At 37.7% G+C, this 22,642-nt stretch overlaps 1 protein-coding gene across 7 annotated transcripts in view; it reads right to left on the reverse strand.

The window, feature by feature from the left end:
• HERC4 (HECT and RLD domain containing E3 ubiquitin protein ligase 4) overlaps window positions 1-18,368 on the reverse strand; it is a 127,608-nt gene extending 109,240 nt beyond the window's left edge. For 2 of the 7 annotated variants that reach the window (XM_027530875.1, XM_027530876.1), the window contains exons 1-2: window positions 17,989-18,335; window positions 15,901-16,205 (exon numbers count right to left, since the gene is read on the reverse strand). In XM_027530875.1, the coding sequence (XP_027386676.1) occupies window positions 15,901-16,126 (226 nt within the window). In that variant the 5' untranslated portion in view covers window positions 16,127-16,205; window positions 17,989-18,335. Of the gene's footprint in view, window positions 1-10,949; window positions 11,083-15,900; window positions 16,206-17,988 lie in introns of those variants that run through there. The other 5 variants (XM_027530877.1, XM_027530878.1, XM_027530872.1 and 2 more) reach the window with 4 other exon arrangements.
• Window positions 18,369-22,642: the final 4,274 nt, after the last annotated feature.

Consider the following 22,642-nt stretch of genomic DNA (forward strand, 5'->3'; position numbering starts at 1 on the left):
CCCCATGGACTGCAACCTAACAGGCTCCTCCGTCCATGGGATTTTCCAGGCAAGAGTACTGGAGTGGGGTGCCACTGCCTTCTCCGTTGCATAGACTAGCAATGATGTAAACTAAAGCATGATCTAAACTAAAGAATTTTAATTGAGATAGGAGGAAACTACAGGCCCCAGGGTTTAGGATAATTAGCTCAAGATAACATATGCAGCCACTTGCAAATGCAATGAAGACACAAGAAAGTTACTAAGAGTAAGATTTTGGCAACTGAGTCAACACTGTTGCTACAGGTTAGGAAGCTGACTCTAAGGTGAATCTAAGGTTTAAAGCTAAGTGAATTGAAGAAGCATCAATAAATAAGGAAGAGAGGCTATTTCAGCTGTTGTAGAGAGCTGGAGACAGCTAACAGTGGTCTCCATTTAAACTGTTCCTTTTTTGTTCTCCACATTTTATCTTCTCATTTTAAAGCTCCACATTGTATCTTCACATTTTATAATCTCAGAAATGTCTATTTGTCTTCCTTGATTTTCTTAATGTATAAATTTTTCCCACAGTCAAGCACAATATAAGCAGCAAATGTCCCATTTTTTATTAACAGCCTTTTTATATACTAAGCAAGTAAATTTAGGCATACTTGTATTAAAATAATTATGTATGCAAAAGTAAGAGTAGAAAGTTGCAGCCAAATGCATTTATTTTCAATTTAAAAGGCTGCTTATCACCTTAGGAAGGGCAGGTTTGAAAGCGTGAATAAGCAGGAGGAAAAAAAAATGATTTAAGTGTCTGATCCTCAAACTACCAGTACACAAACTATACCTTCTGTTACAGACTGAGTACTTATGTCCTGCCCCCGCTTCCCAAATTCACTTGAAATTCTATCTTCCCATGTGACAATACTAGAAGGTAGGCCTTTGGGAGGTAATTAGATCCTAAGGGTGAAGCCCTCATTGACAAGATTAGTGTCCTTTCTTAGACAGCTCCCTCACCCTTCTGCCATATGAGGGAGGACACAATGAAAAGATGGCCATCTGTGAACCAAGAAGCAAGTTCTCAACAGATAACAAATCTAAGCACCCTGATCCTGGATTACCCAGACTCAAAAGCCAAGAGAAATATGTTTGTTGTGTAAGTCACCCAGACTATATTATTTATGGTGTAGCAGCCTGAACAGACTAAGAAATCTTCAAATTAACTATTCATTAAACTTTTGAAAATAAACAATGAATCTAACTTCTATCATTTATGTAATTTTCACAAGAACAACAAAAAAATCTGTTTTTTCTGTTATTACTATGATCTTTAAACTCTTAACAGTAAAGTAATTTATTTTATATCTTGCTCCAATACAACACTACCTTTAAGTGAAAATGGAACCCCACTCCAGTACTCTTGCCTGGAAAATCCCATGGATGGAGGAGCCTGGTGGGCTGCAGTCCATGGGGTCGCAGGGAGTCGGACACGACTGAGCGACTTCACTTTCATTTTTCACTTTCATGCATTGGAGAAGGTAATGGCAAACCCACTCCAGCGTTCTTGCCTGGAGAATCCCAGGGACCGCAGAGCCTGCTGGGCTGCTGTCTCTGGGGTCGCACAGAGTCTGACACGACTGAGGTGACAGCAGCAGTAGCAGCAAACATACATTCTGGGGTAATTTGGGTATAACTTTTTCATATGAGCTTCAACAAGGTAAATGAAAACTAAACATAAAGAAATATGTACTTTCATAATTAGCATAATGTCTAGGACAAAGTAGATAATCTGTTGAATAAATGCCTGAGTTTCAGTTATAAATAAAAAGATATTGTCTATCTCAAAGCAAATGTGTAAGACTTACTTTTAAGAAAACATTTACTGAGCATTTTCCACATGCCAGGCATTGTTCTTTGCACTTCAGTGTGATAGCTCACTTAACCCCTACAACTACCCTTGGCATGATTATCCTCACTTTACAGACAAGAATACTTAACACAAAAAGACTAAGCTATGTGCCCAAGATAACACAGCTAAAAAATAAAAGATAAGTGCCCAAGATAACATAGCTAAAAGGGTACAGGGTTTGTACCAAAGCATTCTAATTTCGGAGCCTACCCTTTTATTTTATTTGGGTTTCCCTGGTGGCTCAAACAGTAAAGAATCTGCCTGCAATGCAGGAGACCTGGATTTAATCCCTGGGTCAGGAAGATCCCCTGGAGAAGGAAATGGCAGCCCACTCCAGTACTCAGGCAAGAGTATCTATAAGCAAATACAAATATCTTTTTTCTAATCCAAAATATAGCTTTATACACAATGTTCTACACCTTGCTCTTTTCACTCAATTTATCTTATAATAATGAGCAAACTCCTCCCTCATTCTCTTCTTAACTACATAGTATTTACATTACACTGACTGAATTATTTTACCGGTTCCCAACAGACTGTCATGGGGGCTTCCCCGGTAGCTCAGATGGTAAAGAATCTGCCTGTAACGCAGGAGACCTGGGTTCGATTCCTGAGTCAGGAAGATCCTTGGAGAAGGGAATGGCAACCCACACCAGTATTCTTGCCTAAAGAATTCCATGCAGAGTTGGGCACGAGTAAGTGACTAACACACAACACTGTCGGGGCTTCCCAGGTGGCGCTAGTGGTAAAGAACCCGCCTGCCAATGCAGGAGACCTAAGAGATGTGGGTTTGATTCTTGGGTTGGCAAGATCCCCTGGAGACAGACATAGAAACCCACTGAAGTATTCTTGCCTGGAGAATCCCATGGACAGAGGAGCCAGGCAGGCTACCGTCCATAGGGCCGCACAGTCAGCCACGACTGAAGCAACTTAGTACACACAGACAGTCACAATGTTGTTTCTAATGTTTTGCTGTTATAAACAATGCTGTAGTAACACTCACTTTGTATATATACAAATGTAGCTATCAAATCAACAGCTGTACTCTTGGATTTCTTGAAGGGTATGTACATTTGTAATTCTGATATATGATAGCAAAATAACCGTTATAAAAACCTATGAACACTTATTTACTGACAGCCTCACTGCAGAGATGGTACTGCAGTCATACACAGGTCTTTTGCACTTCTCTTAGTATGAGTGAGGCTGCAGAGTACTCATGGTTTAAAAGTCATTTGTATATCCTTTTCTGTGAAGTGCCTGTTCCTATCCTTTGCCCATTCTGCGGTTTTTGTCTCATCAATTTTTAGAAGTGCTTTGTATCTCAGAGATTTACACTTTGATTTTAATAAATATTAAACTTTTTATTTTCCTATTTGTCTTTTACCTTTGTTTACAGTGACTTCCACCTAGCAAAATTATTTTTACTTCCACGCAACTTACCTTTTCTATGCCTATTCACAATTCAGAAAGTATTTCCTGACTCTAACAAAACAATTTTTTTTGAGGGATATACATTTTATTGGAAACCTTAAATACTCTTCAGACAGAACACAATGTCTTCAATCAAGGCTCCCATGTGGCCTACAGGGAAGACTGCAATTTCTGAAGGGCAAGGAGAGGGACAGTACAGAGGATGAGTGCTTAACTTGCCAAAAGAACCTCCTCACAAGTTTCCAAAATAATTTTTAAAAATCAGTCCATGTTTTCTTCAAGCATTATCATTATAGCCTTTACATTTAAATATTTGATTGATCTGGAATTTATCCAATATGTACATGGCATGAGGTAAATCCAACTTTTTTATTTCCTAGATGATGCTCCTACTTATACCAAGGTTATTTATTGAATATGTCTCACTTGAATATTTTTCTCCATGCTTATGTCTGGGCTCTATATTGTTTTATTGGTTTTAAATGGCCATATGTAGGGCAGTTTTAACTACCAAGGTTTTAAAATTAAAACATGCTATTAACTATACATATTTTTTTTTTCTGCTCTTATTCTTCAATTTTCCTAACTACTCTGGTTTATTTTTTCCATATGAACTAGAGAATCAATTTGTCCAGTTCCTGGGGAAAAAAACCATTTGGTATTTTTATTCGGATCACATTAAATTGACACTAATTTTAGAGAAACTGATAGGTTTATGTAGGTTAAGCATGCCTGTCCACAAATGTGGTTACCATTTACTGAAGCCTTCTGTATCCCTCATAAGTGCTTTCAAGTCTTCTTCATATTCTAGGTGTTGGCACATTTCTTAGGTAATTCCTAAGTCACTGTACCTTTTTCTTGCTATTGTTAAGTATTGACTTTTGATTGTTGCCATCTAATTGGACTTTCTTTCCATTAGGTTTGGTTTTGTTTTTTAATTGAGGTATAGCTGATTTATAATATTATCTGTTTCAACTTTATAACGTAATGATTTATAATTTTTAAAGATAATATTCCATTTATGGTTGTTATAAATTATATTAATATCTATCCATACAAATATGTGTAAATATAATATATATATTATATTATAGGCTATATTCCCTATGCTGCACAATATAGCCTTATAGCTTATGTCATACATAGTACTGCCTCTAACCCTATTTGCATTCCCCCTCTTCCCTCTCCCACTGGTAGTCACTAGTTTGTCTTCTGTATCTGCAAGTCTGTTTCTTTCTTATTAGATTCACTATTTTTTAGATTCCACACAGAAGTAATATTGTACTTTTTGTTTTTATCTATCTGACTTATTTCACTAAGCCTAACATCCAAGTACATCTATGTTGTTGCAAATGACAAAATTTCATTTTTCATGGCTGAGTAGTATTCCAGTGTGTGGGTGTGGGTGTGTGTGTGTGTGTGTGTGCACGCACACACACATACACACACACACACACATCTTCTTTATCCATTCATCTGCTGATAGACACTTAGACTGCTTCCATATATTGGTGACTGTAAATCATGCTGCTGTGAACACTGGATTACATGTACCTTTTCAAACTAGTGTTTTCTTTTCTTTGAATATATGGCTAGGGGTAGAATCAGTAGTCCTTTTTTCTTTCTTTGAAGAACCCCCATACTGCTTTCCACAGTGACTGTACCAATTTACATTCCCATCAACAGTGTACAAAGCTTCCCTTTGGGATCTCCACATACTTGCCAACATGTTATCTGTGGTGTTTTTGATGGTAGCCATTCTGACAAGTGTGAGGTGATAACTCATTGTGGTATTCATCTGCATTTCTCTGATGATTAGTGATGTAGAGAATCTTTATTCTACATCAGACAGGCCTGATGGCATCTAGATGTTTTCTTTGGAAAAATGTCTATTCAGGTCTTCTGCCCATTTTTAAATCAAGTTGTCTGCTTTTTGATATTGAAATGTATGAGCTATTTATATATTTTGAGTATTAATTCTTTATGGGCCATATCATTTGCAAATATTTTCTCCCATTCCGTAGGTTAATTCCATTTTGTCAAAGATTTCCTTTATTCACCAGGTGGATTTTTTTTTTCATGTTTATTTATTTGGTTGTTCGAGGTCTTGGCTGTGGCATGTGGGATCTAGTTCCCTGACTAGGAACTGAGCCCAAGCCCCCTGCCTTAGGAGCACAGTCTCAGCCACTGGACCACCAGGGAGGTCACTATGGTTTTACTTTTGACTCTGGGCAAGGTATTTAACCTCCTGAAGTTCTATTTCCCTCACCTATAAAACTGAGCTAACTGTACTCTGAAGGATGGATTTAATGCTTTTGGATAATGTATAAAGGATTCAGCACAGTGCCTGGCACATAATGGTGGTTACCATTATTATTTTCAAATGTCCACATCCTGCTGCTGCTGCTGCTGCTAAGTCACTTTAGTCATGTCCGATTCTGTGCGACCCCGTAAAGGGCAGCCCACCAGGCTCCCCCGTCCCTGGGATTCTCCAGGCAAGAACACTGGAGTGGGTTGCATTTCCTTCTCCAATGCATGAAAGTGAGAAGTGAAAATGAAGTCGCTCAGCCGTGTCCGACTCTTTGCGACCCCATAGACTGCAGCCTACCAGGCACCTCCGTCCATGGGATTTTCCAGGCAAGAGTACGGGAGTGGGGTGCAATCGCCTTCTGCGGTCCACATCCCAGTACCTAATATATTCTAAATAATATTTCTCATTAGGAAGTTTCTCCAACTACGAGGTGGGTATCTTTCTTCTCCCCTTTACACTGTCATATTAACTTCTAAGTATTTCCTTCCCCCCTTACTCCTAGTAGTAGAGGCTTACTCAGCTCCCCAGCTGAGTGCAGAAATAATCTTAGGTTCAGGCAGAAGTAACAGCAACCTTTCAGAATTTTACCTAATTATTCTTCAAAAAAATAAGTGTAGGTCCAGGAAGTTCATTCTTGCTAGTCTAGTTATGTCATCTATAGCTGAGCAATACCCTGATCAAAAATCAGGAGTATACACGTGCTGATTCATAAATACTTGGGATCAACTATGAGAAGCCATCACAAACTTCTTCAAAGAACTTATAGATAAAGAACCAAAATTTCCTCCAATTGTTTTCAGAAGCTCTCCTTCTGAAATTAAAACCTGGTAGGGAGTTCCCTGGTGGTCCAGTGGCTGATATACTCTGGGCTCCCAATGCAGTGGGCCTGAGTTCAATTTCTAGGCAGGGAACTAGATCCTCCATGCCACAACTAAGACCTGGAACAACCAAATTCTGCTGAGGGGCTCTTTTAGCCTTACTTTATTCTTTTTCTCACTTTCATTTCCCTTTCACAAAAGCAAGATCATTATCTCAAAAAGCACATTTCTCAGGGGCTCTTGCCTACATGCCAGCACACACACAATTAATAGTTAAAACTATTTCGGCTTTCAACTATTTCACAACTTCTATGTGACATCTTGTGACTTCAAAACCTTTGTTTCCAATAAAATCTGGAAATCATAAAGTCAGACATAATTAACTAATAGGTTTTTGTCAGTTAAATGAAGCAAATGAACCTATTAGTAAAACTCAAATAAGCAGTCTATCAAATGGCACCTTAAAATATAAACGTTTTATCCATATATAAAAATTCAAGTTTACAAAACATATGAAATAGAGCAGGCAACCATTTAGATTACTTCAAATTTACAAAGGTGTTATATTGCTAGGTACTTTAAAACAGTCTTCCAAAAGCACAAAATTAAGTATCGTTAGCGGATTATTAATTTCTTAAAAGGCTGGAACCAAGGAGAATGTTAAACTAGTATGAACTGAAGAGTAAACAAAAAATTTAAATTAAAACATTTCATGCCATTAGTTCTATTCTTTCTCCTCACTTACAGTACTGAATTTACTAATTAAATATTGTTACCAAGTTCAAAACACAATTCACCTCACCAAACCTTTTCTCTCTCCTCCTAAAATAAAAGTTAACATTCCTCCTCTTCCAGGATTCCCTATTTCTATTCATGATTCAACCAAGGATCACACCTGGCTCTTCCCTTTACCCTGACCATTCATTTCCTTCTGGTTACCAAAGCCCATCCATTCTTTGTCTCCCTAATGTCATGCTCCCTTCTTGTTTTAAAGAGCTACTCTCATAGTCTAATTAGTTTCTCTACCTCCAAATTATCTCCCTTCTATAAAAACCAGATATGACCTATTGCAAACTACAGACATCAAAAGATATCTACCAAATTAAATTCAGGCTCCCTAACTTCATTAACTCTATAATCTGACCTCAATTTTACTTTTCTAACCTTCTAGCTCACTATTCGCAGACATTTCAGTTAACTGAAATAGTATTCTCTCAGTAGGCCTCATATCTGCCTATTTCCATTTGAGGTGCTTTACCTATACAGCATTCTTCTTCATTCTTTCCTCCTTGAAATACTATATATTCTTCCAGTTCATATGCTATCTTCCCTTTAGAAACTCATCTACAATCCACTCCATCCCAAAGGGTTATACTATTCATCTCAACACAGCACTCTGTTTATACATTTATAATACAGCATATTTTATATGCATTTCTATGTGCTTAAAATAATTCTTCCCTTCTAGATCTTTAAATGATAATATCACATTACACTTAGAAGCTTATCAAATAATATACATTTTTAAAGTTCCATTTATAAATATTTTCTAATGAATTTATCAACTTTGTAAAGTGAGACAAAACTGTGTTAAATTTTTTAAAATAAATTTAGTTATTGTTCCTTTCAGATATGCTAAAATTAAAGATGTTCTTTCTCCTTAAGAAATAAACAGGGAGGAAATAAAGACTAAACTGATGTACATGTTTGTGGTGGCATTACTTACAACAAAAATCTGGAAACAAGTTCCAGAAAATAAAAGAACACAAATTTTGGTATATTTAAATAATGAAATGTTAAATAATCATTAACAACATCCCCACCATAATACCATTTTAAAATGGTATTTTAAAACCATAGAGAATACTTACTAAATTGTTATTCAATTATTAATGAAAAATAGTTGAGAAACAAGAACATATTCCCAGTCCATAATCAGAAATATATTAATATATGAATACAGAAAAACTGTTAAATGACGGCAGTATTTATCTGTGCATGACGGCATTATGGTTGATTTTTATTTTCCCTATATTTTCTAATTTCACTACCAAGAATATGTAATAAAACCATCAAAAACTAAAAATGTGTTATTTCAAAACAGTGACACCCAGCAAAAGAATAAAATGAGACTAAACTTAGATATTAATAAAGAAATAAGGTATTTTACAGAAAAGGCAATGGCACCCCACTCCAGTACTCTTGCCTGGAAAATCCCATGGACTGAGGAGCCTGGTAGGCTGCAATCCATGGGGTTGCGAAGAGTCAGACACGACTGAGCTACTTCACTTTCACTTTCCTGAACTGGAGAAGGAAATGGCAACCCACTCTAGTGTTCTTGCCTGGAGAATCCCAGGGACGCGGGAGCCTGGTGGGCTGCCATCTATGGGGTCGCACAGAGTCGGACACGACTGAAGAGACTTAGCAGCAGCAGCAAGGTATTTTAAAGTAATGTGAAAAACACATTACTAAAGGATTACAGAATGTTTTCTTCATGGGCTAGAAAAGCTGAAATAAAACTCTGCAGTACTAGAACTGAAGAAAAATGAGTAATTCATGTAAACAAAATACTATGGATTAAAGAATGCCATCAAAATTCAAGAAATTTCCCTTTTAACCAAATTAACTTCATTAATACAATTATACTCAGCACAGGTTTTTCTTGCATGTAAAGTAACCATAACGATTCATCAAGATATAAAAATAATTACTGCCTTTTAAATTCCATCAGCCTGGAAAAAACACCCATAGAAACTGAAAGGAGAAAACCATGGGCTCTTTAATATGGTTTATTTATTAATGATTTCCACTTTTCTACTTACTAACATAATCCTAGTTCAAAGAAACCCTATAACAATGGCTGAATACATTTCCTCCATTGTTTTAACATGTATCTCACATATCTGATACACCTTTTGCCTAGGAAAATTTAATATCTTTGAAGTGAGACTTTATTTCTTCAAAACAATTTTAAAAATACATGAAAAAAAAATACATGAGATTTGTGAAAAATGACCTTTTACAACAGTGCTACACTCATATGACATATTGGGGACACAGAACCCAAAGAACACAGTCGGCCCTCCTTTTCCATGAGTTCCTTATCTCAGCATTCAACCAAAATGTGGATGGAAAACACAGCTAACCCTTAAACAACATGTGTTTGAACTGCACAGATCCACTTACTTATACATGAGTTTACTTCAATAAATACTTGTATTTTCATTTTACAGATCTTTAAGTGTAGGGAAAAGTTTATGTTCAATTAGAGATCACAATATGTGGAATCATAAAACTAGGGTTTGAGTTCTGATTCTATCCAAATTGTTTCTGCTTCTTGCCCTTGAGTGAGTCTCTTCAATTTCTGTTTTTAAGGTAGAGATAACAGTATGAGGCTTTTCAACTGCATGGAAGATCAGTACACCTAACACTCATGTTGTTCAAGGGTCAACTACATTTAAGGGGGAAAAAATCCCAGAAATTTCCAAAAAGCAAAACTTGAATTTGCCATGCCAAAAGTTATTTATGTATCATTTACATTGTATTTGTAACTATTTACATTGTACTAGGTACTATAAACCAGAAATAATTTTAAATACATGCAAAGGTTATATGCAAACACTATGCCATTTTATATAAGGGACTTGAGCATCCATGGATTTTGGTATCAGCGAGGGTGCTGGAACCAATCCTCCATGGATACTGAGACACAGACTGTACTTATTCAAAGACAATGGAAACTAGACCACCTAGGCTGCCATCTGTAACAAGAATCCTTAGTAACTGCTCAAACTGTGTAACTGAAATATTCCATCCTCCTGTTCTTTCAAGGAAAATATGTGGCTCCATTTCCAATCAGATAAAAACACTAACATATCAAACACAAAGACAAAATCATTGGTTCCAAATCATTTTAAAAAGCTTCTATTTGTTAGACTGCTCAGATTAGGCATCTACTACTATTATTGCTTTTCTACTGGTTAATGGGTTTATAAAGCATTCTCCAAACCAATGCATCCTACAGAGAGATACCATGGCAGACTTGATACAATATAATTAACCCAAAGTTCCAATGTTAACCACCAAATATGTTGTGCCAGGCAGTTACTATGGACCTTGGATAGTAGCACAGCATAGCATTAGCACAAAGGGATACAGAATATGATATATAACAGAACGAAGAGAAAGAACTGGGTGTCACCATAGTTAAGTTTTTGTTCCTTGGTTTAAATATTCTTCATAACACACACGGTTATAATGAAGTACCAAAGTGGTATCACAAGGCAAGCATCTCGGTAAAATAATGATTCATTTCAATAAGCCATCAGCAGAATGGCAGAAAAAAAAAATCTGTGCATTAGAATTTGATCTTCCTCAAATAGAATATACTATTGTAAATAATTTTAAACATAAGCACAATTAAGTGAATAAGGTAGGAGACTGGGAGACTTAAATTTTCAGATTCAATTTATAGCTTTTCACCAGTCACCTGCTGTTTTGACAAGTTACTTACCAACTTGTGCTGCCATTTCTCCGTAAATTTATCCCCTAAGATGAGGATAATTCTTGCAAACTGTGTCACAAGCATTTTGAAAGGAACCATGAGTTATTGTGTAATGCTCTTGAAATTCCTCAGATGTAGGGTCCTACACAAAGTAAAGTATTATTATACATCTCTCTAACAGTAGTCAACTGTTTGCATTATGATTTTTTTCCCTACCCTCGACACTGTGACTCTTGGACACTAACCTTTCTCATAGTAAAGTGTCCAAAGCAAGCCTCCATTCCTGACCCAAATAATCATTTTTTCAAGTCTTCATATCATCCACATCTTTCTCTTCCTTAGAAGGTACTGTGAAAATTGGGAGTTATAAAACAGCTTCTTTGGTATTATATGCTTTGATTCATTAAGCAATATATGGGATAATTTGCAATTTTTAATCTACTCTAATGTGAATAATTGTATTTCCCATATTTATACATTTATTTTCCTATATTGTTTTTCAAATTTCAACTATTTTTAAGGAAGTCATTTATAAATTTATGTTTTACGAACAGAGAAAACAAGTCAGGAAATGAAGAAGCAAGAGAGGCAAGCAAATTACTGCTATATGACCAAAGTGTTTTCATTGCAATGATCAACAGACATTACCATTTAGGGACACAAAAAAACAGAATCAATGCTCATAATCTTTTTATCTTCTGTAGAAGAGTTGAGCACAAGCTATAATAAATTTTCTCATACTGTTCAAAATTTTATCTACTGCTGGCTTTGCAATGAAGTCAGTCTTTGGTTCAAGAATAAAATATACATATTTGAATTTTTAGTTTGTGTTGATAGGAGTATTATATCTGAAACAGAATTCTCACCCTTCTTACAGGGTTCCTAAAATGACTTCACTTGGAATTTATGCACAGGGAAGGGACCAGTGAGGGATAATAAAACATGATGTCTTCACTGTATAACCTTTAGTTATAAAATAGTAACTTTTGAGAGATTTTTTTAAAGCCCTCTGAATTACATTTAAATAATGATGGAAACTAGCTTCCTCCTAGATGAATAAATATTTCTCTACATTCTAACATGGCAGGGGCAAAACTTTGTGGGATAAAGATAAAAACTACAGAATTTAGAGTGGTCTAATATTTGCTAGTGATTAAACTCTTAACTTCAGTTTCCTCATCTGAAAAAGGAGGACCATAACACCTGTCAGCTGATATGCAAGACTGCTGTGAGGGTTAAAAGAGATACATAATCCATTTGAAAGAACTTTGTACACCATAAAAAGTTATTAGAACAGTCATTTTAACATGGTTTTTCCTGTGGTCATGTATGGATGTGAGAGTTGGACTGTGAAGAAGGCTGAGCACCGAAGAATTGATGCTTTTGAACTGTGGTGTTGGAAAAGACTCTTGAGAGTCCCTTGGACTGCAAGGAGATCCAACCAGTCCATTCTGAAGGAGATCAGCCCTGGGATTTCTTTGGAAGGAATGATGCTGAAGCTGAAACTCCAGTACTTTGGCCACCTCATGCGAAGAGTTGACTCACTGGAAAAGACTCTGATGCTGGGAGGGATACTGGGGGCAGGAGGAGAAGGGGACGCCAGAGGATGAGATGGCTGGATGGCATCACTGACTCGATGGACATGAGTCTGGGTGAACTCCAGGAGTTGGTGATGGACAGGGAGGCCTGGCGTGCTGCGATTCATGGGGTCGCAAAGAGTCGGACACGACTGAGTGATCTGATCTGATCACATTATTTGCAAATTATGGATATAAAAGTTTAGCACTATGTCTAACAGAAAACAAAAATAGATGTGTAAAACATTTATTTAGGACCATGAACACGAAATCTTATCTATGGCTAGATAGTGAGTAAATAATCTTAATAAGAAAAGTACACCTTCTAAATGTTATCTTAAAATTTCAGAAGCAAATTTAGAAGTACAAAAATAAAACAATTTTACTTAGGTGGACTGACCTATCACTTTGAAGATTAACTATACTATCTACCTGTTAGCTATGAATAAAGGAGGAAATTGAGAGGTTCTAAATTTTAGAAGGTTTAAAAAAATTCCTATTAGGGAAAAATATATACAAGAAAGTGAAATAGATACACACTTCTCTGCAAATAGTTCAGAAAGTAGTAGTAGTGATAGCAAGGAATATGCATATACAAGAGAACGAAGATGAACATGTACTTAATCTGCATTCTTAGTATAATAAAGGAAATCAGTGAACTCTCCCCAAGTGGTTACTAGAATGTCCAGAATGGAAACTTCTCCCAACAGGCCATAGGACAAATCTATTTACTACACTATAAGGGTATAGAGTCCTCCAGGAGGTTATCATGCCTCTCAAGAATAGCTTATCTATGAATAAGGCCACCTCTTCCACTTTTACTCCTTAATATTTAGTATGTTTATAAAGTGAATTTCTGTAAGAAAACAATTCTTAGCTCTGTTTGCTTTCTTCATGACTCAAGTTTAAGGCTCTGATGAAGTGAATGATGTTTATTATATGGTCCTAAAATTCAACCAGACTCATTCTCTTCCCAGGAGACTTTAAAACAAATTAAATAAGAAAACCTCCAAATCTTCTAATTCATTTCTCAAACTCACAAATGTTTTAAAAATGGTTAGGGAAGAAGCACATTTAAATCATTAAGGAATTATTCCAACGGGAAATAATTTTAGTTAAAAGCATTATTACATTTTCTACCCAATCCCCTTAAATCAAAACTGATTTAAGATTAAGTCCCTATTGGAGCAACTACCTCCATTTGACATTTTACTTTTCCTACCTATGTAACTCAGTACACTTCAATACATCATTTAATTTGACCTTCTAGTAATAAAAGTTTTTCTCAGGATAAAGACTCTCTCCTATAAAGCTAGCTATTTCAGCTCCAGATTTACTTTCTGGCAATTTATGTGATCAATCATCAAATTAAACTTAAGACTTCATTTTTCCCAGAAATCTTCAATTCCATCCAATGACATTTCTCATCATTTAAACTTCCTAGTCTCAAAATACATGCCACATCATGAAGAATTTCAATTCTCTCTAGTTATTTCATTTACGTATGCCTTAATGCCCAACCAAGGCTCTAAATTTTTCAAAGATAAAGTTTATGTATGCCTTTCATTTTTCTATCCCATAGACTGTGACGTACTCTGAACAATAAGGCAATCCTAAAGAGGTATCAAAACAGGTAAACCCACCCTCCCAACTTTATATTCCCAAATAATGGCTCCAGGATGAAGCAACAGTGATATAAAGGTCACAATGCAATCATCACAATGTCAACATGGCCACAAAGAAGCCTCTTCTGGCGAACCTCACCTATAGGGTTAAAAGCTGTTCCAGGTACTAAGTCATTATACTATTAGCACACGGTGTCTACCACCCTTGTCTTGGACATAGAATAGATGTTCAATAACATTTAAAGAATTTAAATCTTAGTAAATTTTAGTAACCATATTGGCAATTTCTATGTGCTAGCTTTGTACTTTCTACTTGCCCTGTAGCCTCTCAGGAATTACTAAAGCAAAACAGAGATATGTTCAGTTACATTTGTGGGGCATGTTAAGTATAAGAATAGTAACAGCCCCATTACCATGAAAATCTCAACCTGAGACAGTATTCCAAGCTAAGTAAAAAAGGTAAAGGACCCATCTGCCTCTGAAGCAGTGATTACAAATAGGTATCAACAAATTACCACTCATGTTTAACAACATGACAATCTCAATGTCTAAGATTATGAAAATCTGATGATTCCATAGAATATTCTTCATGAGGCAGAGTAGGAGAAAACTACCATTTACCTTGTTTTGCAATAATTAAACCTCTTGTATTAAGCATCACTACCATTCATCCACAAAAAAAAATTAAATTACAAATTAAAGCAGAAGAAAAGAGATTAAAACTATCAACCAAAAAAAGATGAAAACTACACAGTAATTTACAAGTTAGAAGAATGAGGTTGGGCATGGTGGTGAAATGATTATGAAAAATGAGTAACATGCTTTAACACCTTTAATATCTTATACCTTCATTAACCTCTTAAAAGACTAACAAGAAAAAAACCACTTAAATATTGATGTGGTAAAGAAAAATAACTGCCATAGAAAACACTTAGATGCCATTATTGTTAAAGTTAAAATAAATTGTGAATCAGTACAGCTGTAATCTTATCTGAATTTACCATCGTAAGAATTAACTTTTAGTTAACACAATTGAAAAAAAAATTCACATATTTCTAAGTGTGGTAATATTTTACTTTAAAATACGTATAACAAGGAAAACAGAACATGAAATGTGACCAAATTCCTCAAAATTCTCAGTATCCTACAAATTATTTTAAATTTGGTTTGTATGGCTACTACATTATCAGGACATCTCATAGACACAAAACTTTCAGTAGCTAGTGTTACTACTTGAAAGTAGGAAACTAGGGAAATAAAAAACATGTCAAACTAAATAAAATCGTATATTTAAAATACAACAGAGAGAACAACAGAATAATTAGGATTATGTTTTAGTCAAGTAAAAAGGTTTCATCTTAAATTTCCCCCCTTTCTGATATACGGAAAGCACACAGTAAAATATACATTTAAAATCTGCTCAGTGTGGCTGAACAGTACTTATAAAAAAGGACCTATATACTGTATATACTTTATCAATATACTCAGTATCAAAGAAGATCTATATACTGCAAGGTAGTTTTCTCTATTGTTTTACATCACCAAAATTAATTTCTGAAACCACAGCCTCATACATTATAAGAGCAGCAGTTAAAAAAAAAAAACAAAATAAGTTCTTAGAAGCATGCAAACTGTAAAGGATATATTTAAGGCCTAGTTTGCTTTTAAAGCTTAAAAAACATATGAGTTTAGCAAAATTGTTTGACATTTCAAACAATATAACTATTAGAAGAGCAAACAAAAAATTTTTCAACTTACCTGGTTTCTTTCTGGATTTTTCATGACCTAGCTGCCCTAGATCATTACATCCACACGTGTACACTGTTCCATCATCCAAAACAAATACAGTATGTCTGAGTCCACATCCTACATCTCGAACCTTTTTATTTATAAAAAAGTCACTTTTTCTGGGCTCTAGTACAATTTCTTCATCAATTCCACCCAAACCTAGCTGTCCAAAAGAAGCATTTCCCCAGCACAACATGTTCGTGATTCTTCTGGTCTTCCAGCTTCAATAAAAAACTCCCTTCTGAAACACTGGCAAGTTGGAGGTATCCCTATGTCTGAGAAGACAGAAAAGAGTTAGTATGACTTCAAAGAAAACAATGTATAATTGTTCTTTCAAGCGCTAGGCTACAATAATCAATTTGTATTAAACATGAAAGCTGTAATATGCTACATAAGTATCATTCAGTTTCCAAAACCAATCAGTGGTATATTCTTAAAATTATTACATAGAAACGTTCAGGAAAAATACATCACTTCCCATAACTACAAAAAGCTTTGACTTGTTATCTTCTGACAGACTAACTGAAATATTAAGTATCTTGACGAAGTTAATCTTTTTTTGCTTTGGATAATTTCAGTGGGAGTAAGATATAAGACATCTGTCCACTGCCCCCCAAAATCAGATATATATTCAGTGAAAAACGTCTAAGACTACAGAAACATAAACGCTTGCAATCTCCCTCAAGTCACAGAATACGTGAATAATTAGACCTTCTAATAATACCTACCTCCACATTAACAGAAAACTAAAGTTCTTATCTGTACTAGGAAAAAAAAAAAAAATAATGGAAACTTTGAGTTTCCCACAATTTAAAGACTCTTCCAACTATTCATAGTAAGAGGTCCCAGGGAAAATTATAGTTCTCTAGTTAAACTCTGATCTTAAGAAAACCGCCTCCAAAGATCATACCTTACAAATCAAAATATTAACACTCTGACCTCACAATTAAATTTAAAAACTAAACCAGTGTACCTAATTATAATACAAAAGTATGCAGTTTAAAGATCAAGACTCTCCCCCAAAATTCAACATTTTCTATTACGAGTGGTAACCATGACTGAAAAATACTTCCCCAAGGCAATCTATGTCTATCTATACCCCGGAGACAATTATTTGAAGATGGAGGGGGGAGAACTGCAAATAACATTGGCACTGTCGATTTTTCAAGAACAGAAATGGGGATTGGGACACTGATAGTCTGATGGCGAAATCTGTAGAACTTTCCAGTACACTGAATATTTCTTCGCTTACATAGACACGGTAACAAAGAGCTCACTTCATCTAAACCTACACAGATTTTTAGACACATCGCGTACTAAATAACACAATTACAGGAAGCCCGTCTTATTCCCGTTGTAGTCACCCACATTCCTTATACAGAACCTAAGAAGTTTCCAAACCCAACTTTCCTACGTTCAGGCTAGCACTAGTGCTGAAGCTGTCTCATTCCATCCATGACCCACCCATTAGGAAAAGTTTCATTTCATTCTTTTGGGGCATCTGAACCCGATAGTTCCCGTGAGTTATGCACTGTCTGATCGGCTTTTGCTCTGTTTTTTCGAGGACAGGAAAACACCCTTAATTTCAATGCACGAGGTTTATCCATCCTTTTCTTTAAAAAGTCAGAGGGGTTATGAGAAAGACGTCCTCTCGCCAGCAACAGGTAGGGGAAAGAGAAGCACTTTATTCCCATCATTCCCTGAACATGCACTCAGAACAGCTCAGGGGAACCGCGGGAGAGAAATCATCTGCACACACCCAACCTCACGGGCAGACCAGTCAACTACGGCAGCCGCCCGCTCGCAGCAGCCGCAGAGGCCAGCGGACGAGGTTCCGCACCTCGGCGGCCCTAGCCCCAAGGAAGCCCTTCCCCAGGGAGGTGCGACATTCCAGCCCCCGGGCCAAGGGGCCCGGCACTGCCCGCGTCCCCCACCCCCCCACCCCGATGAAACGCTGAGAAAGCACCCAGCGCCAGGCTGGCCTGTATCCGCCCAGCCCGGCCTGCCCCCTCCCTAACGCCGTCACACGCCCCCGAACCCGCCCGGGCAACGACTCACCGGACCCCTCAAGGCAGGGGAAGCCCAGGGCGGCTGGGGGCGGCGCCTCCCCCGAGAGCGAGGCAGCGCGGCAGCTGAGGCTGGTCTCCGGCTCCTGGACCCTCCTCCTTCAGCCAGTGGCGGCGAACACCAGCGCTCCTCCGACGTCGGTGAAGGTGCTCCTCTGCTCCTCTCTTCGGCTCCTGTGAAACTTTACCAGGCTCCTCAGAGAAAAGCAGCCGCCACTGCTGTCCAGTCCAGAGCCAGCCGTCAGCTACCCGGATGGAGCGGGAGGGGAAGGACGGGAGGAGAGAGAAGCGGAGAGAACTAGGGGTGGGGAGAACAGGGGGAGAGACTGGGGAGGAGAAGGGAGAGGGGGAGGTGGTAACGCGGGGGAGGGGGAGGGGCTGGCCGGAAGTGAATCGCAGAGCACGCGCGCGAGCCCGCCCACTTCCCGGCCCGCGCGCCTGCGCCGGAATCCTCCCAGGGCACACCGACCCGGGCGCCTGCGTAGTGTGCTGTTTTGCGTTTCCTTTAGAGGAAAATGCCAAATGCACAAGTTGGGGTTTGCAAGACGAGCGGAGGCGTTTGATGTGTCTTGTAACAGCGTTTCAGCGTGCACAAGGACCTTTTAGTGAAGAAATTTCTTCGTTTTTTGGCTAGCTTGTCTTTTTCCCTATTGCTTCCAGTCTATTATTTTATTCCACCTTTATCCAAGGAGAATTTGAAGTCGCAGAAAAAACATCGCAAACATGTAAATAAAGGCTGGTGAAGTCTTTTATTTTATCCCTTAGCCTCACATGGAGCTAATCTGAGCATACCAGATGTATTCACAGCAATGATGGAGCCTGTTGGCATTAAATATCAACACACGTTCATGCTCCTGATAAAATGTTGGCTGCCATCACTTTCTGCACTCCTTCTTGAAGATAAACATTATGTAGGGCCTCTTTCATTCAGAGAAAATTAAGCAATGTGTGTGGCTGGAGTTCCAGCTTCACATAAAACAAACTGCATTTCCTAGACCAGTCAAGGGGGGAAACTTAAAACAAGGCACTCTTGAAACTTTATGTCACACTTTTCTAGTACCTTGACTTAAGAATGTTGAGAACCTAGAAAAAATTCCACAGTAAGCCATTATTTCTTTATCGTATTGAAAAATATATCACAGATTGGACAGTATCTGTGTATGTGTGTTATTAGTATGTGTATGGAAAAGGCAATGGCACCCCTCTCCAGTGCTCTTGCCTGAAGGGTCCCATGGACGGAGGAGCCTGTCTGGTAGGCTGCAGTTCATGGGGTCCCTAAGAGTCGGGCACGACAGAGCGACTTAACTTTCACTTTTCACTTTCATGCATTGGAGAAGGAAATGGCAGCCCACTCCAGTGTTCTTGCCTGGAGAATCCCAGGGACAGGGGAGCCTGGTGGGCTGCCGTCTATGGGGTCGCACAGAGTCAGACATGACTGAAACGACTTAGCATAGCATGTGTATTATTAATTCCTTAGGGCTGCCATAACACAATACCGCAAACTGGATTTCTGCTTGCTTAAAACAACAAATGTATTGTCTCACAGTTGTGGAAGCCAGAAGTCTGAAATCAAAGTGGCAGCAGGGCTGGCTGTCTCCTGGGACCTCAGAGAATTTTCTCCATACTTATCTCCTAGATTGTGATGGTTGCTGACAGTTCTTGGCATTTTTTGGCTTCTAGAGGTAACACTAATTTCTGCCTCCATCTCCACATGATTTTCTTCTCTGTGCCTCTGTGTCCTTCCCTCTTATAAGGAAATCAGTCATTGGATTAACTCCCACCTTGATCGATTGTGACCTCTTTTTTAACTGCATTGCATCTGCAATGACCCTATTTCCAAATAAGGTCACATCCTCAGGTACTGGAAGTGAGGACTTCAATTGTCTCTGGGCAACCCAATTCAACCCACAACCTTAGTTCTGTATATTACAGAAATAAGAGTAAAAATTATAAGGTACTTAAACAAAGAAAGCATAATTTCAATGTTGGGAGTGGTAATGATGCTCATGAAACATACTTAATTCTTATTCTGATAGCTTCATTGCCCTTGTAGGGCTTTTGTTGTCTTTTAACCTTCAGGACTTTATGTCTCTGAATGTATCATTAAAGGGGAAGTTGTGGGATTTGAGTCTTCAAGGTATGTAACAGATGCTGCAACAAATAGACACTAAATATGAGTCCTAATGTGGTAAGAGTTTTTTTACCTTTTAAACATTCCACTGAGTATTCCTAATGAGTGAAAACTAATTTCCAGGAGCTCCAGGAGATGAGGGCACCAGGAGCTTCTTAAAAGTTTTGTCTGGTCACAGACTTAGAAAAGGAACGTATGGAGGGGGGAGGGATAGTTAGGGAGTTTGGGATGATCATGTACACACTGCTGTATTTAAAATGGATAACCAACAAGGACCTATTGTATACCACATGGAACTCTGTTCAACATTATGTGGCAGCTTGGATGGAAGTGGGATTTGGGGGAGAATGGATACATGTATGGAATACATGTGTATGTATGGCCAAGTTCTCCCCTGTTCACCTGAAACTACCACAAAAGTGTTAATTGGCTATACCTACCCCCAATACCAAATAAGAAGTACAAAGTGGGGGGGGGTGGTTTTTGTCTGGGGAGGTGCCACATACCACTTCACATCTGCACACATAATGTTAGGAAAAAATACACACCAAGATGCAAGGGGACTAGGAAACAACCTCTGCTGAGTTTCAGGTACTACTTTATACCAGAGAAGAGAGCACGAGTTGGTGGACAGCTATCTCTGCTATGTGGATGCATCTCTACAATATTTTACAATATAGATCTTGCTTGTAGAAAGTGGAATAGACTTTTGTAGATGTCCCTTTTAACCTTATAAATCTATGAAACTGTGAGGTAAGATATCAGAAAAAAGGCTGTGATTACCTTTAAAGTGAAATAAGCATAGGGTCAGAAGGTTAGTAGGATAATATAAATTTGTTGTATAAAAGCAGCATGAGTAACTGATCATGAGTAAGTACGGGCTGTGGTGCTGGTTTGTCTGGATTCAGAGCCTGAACCTACAGGCCACTCAGACCGCTGTCCTTCTATCCTCCCAAAGATACCTACAGACATTTACTAATGGTCTGTTTTACAGAAAATTACTTCTCAGTCACAGTTTCTATAAATGGGGGAAATTAATAATCCTCACTAGGTTGTGGGAATTTAATAAGATAACATGTACAATACCTTGAACTTGGCCAGTGTTTTGTAAATGTCAGCTTTACTATTACTAATATTACCTCTCCTGAACTACCAGTAGTAAGAGAAAATTTGGGAAAGCATTCCATATCACAATGATATAATTTTAGTATAGAACAAAAGTAAAATATGTTTTACCTCTTGTGTTATTTGCACTTAAAAAAATGCTCAGACTGTTGAGAAATAGGTGTTCATCCTGTCCCACTCTTTCCCTTGCTCCCTTCCATCTAGCCATATTGCTTGTGCTGTATACCACCTGACCTCCTTCATTCAATTCTGCAGTCATATTACCTCCACAGTCTTCCCTGATCACCCTACCCAAAAAACCAGCCCCTCACTTTCTATAACTTACCCTGCTTTATTTTCTCTTATGTCTATTATCACTACCTGATATTCATGTGTATAATACATAAGTGTATAATATTCTATTTATTATATTATATATGTCATGTATAGCTTGTGCTCTGTAACAAGAGAAGCCACCACAAAGACAGGCCTGTGCACCACAACAAGGAGTAGCCTCAGCTCACCACCAAAAATAAAAATGAATTAATTTATATTAAAACATCCTTTGAAAATAGAATTAACAGAGTTGGGATGGATGGTTTGTAGGGGATCAGGGAATGGGAGGAGTACTGGGCCACTAGGAGCTTTCTGACTTGAGGACATTTACCACAATGAGGATGGCTGATGAGGGAAGAAGAACAAATCTTGACTAGGAAAAACGAAGTGGTCTGTTTTGGCCTTAAGTCTGAAAAATCAAGAGTGTATTCCTATATTAGTTTCCTAGGGCTGCCATAACAAAAATCCCACAGACTGGACGGCTTAAACAACAAAAATTGATTTTCTCATGATGCTAGAGGCGAGAAGTTAGATATCAAGGTCTTGGCAGGTTTCTTCTGAGGTCTCTCTTCTTAACTTACAGATGGCTACCTTCTCCCTGGGTGTTCACATGGCCATTCCTCCCTCTGTGCATTCTCTCTGTCCTAGTCTCTTCTTATAGAAACACCAGGTGTAACTGGTTGGGCCCTATCTCCACATTCAGAATGCAGTCACATTCTGACTTACTGGAGATTAGGATTTCAGCATATGAATTGGGGAGGAGGGGGACAGAATTCAGCCCATAAATTTTTTTCTTCCTTCTGAATTGCATTTTAAAAGTCCTTAATGTTGTCTTACTGGGTATGGACCTAGCCCTGAAATGAGTGAGATGAAAGAAAGATTTCTCTTCTGCCACATAAATGAGAAAGCACAGAAGAAATTTGCTCTTTTTAATAGATGCAAGCAAAACAGTTTTCTTGATAATATTATATGTTATATGTCACTTAATCAACAACATGAAGAATAATAATTCTAGATATTTATTATAGAATCCTTCTCAACTTTCACTCTCACATTTATACTAATCTCATTTCCC

Source organism: Bos indicus x Bos taurus, chromosome 28, assembly GCF_003369695.1.
Source record: "Bos indicus x Bos taurus breed Angus x Brahman F1 hybrid chromosome 28, Bos_hybrid_MaternalHap_v2.0, whole genome shotgun sequence".
NCBI lineage: Eukaryota > Metazoa > Chordata > Mammalia > Artiodactyla > Bovidae > Bos > Bos indicus x Bos taurus.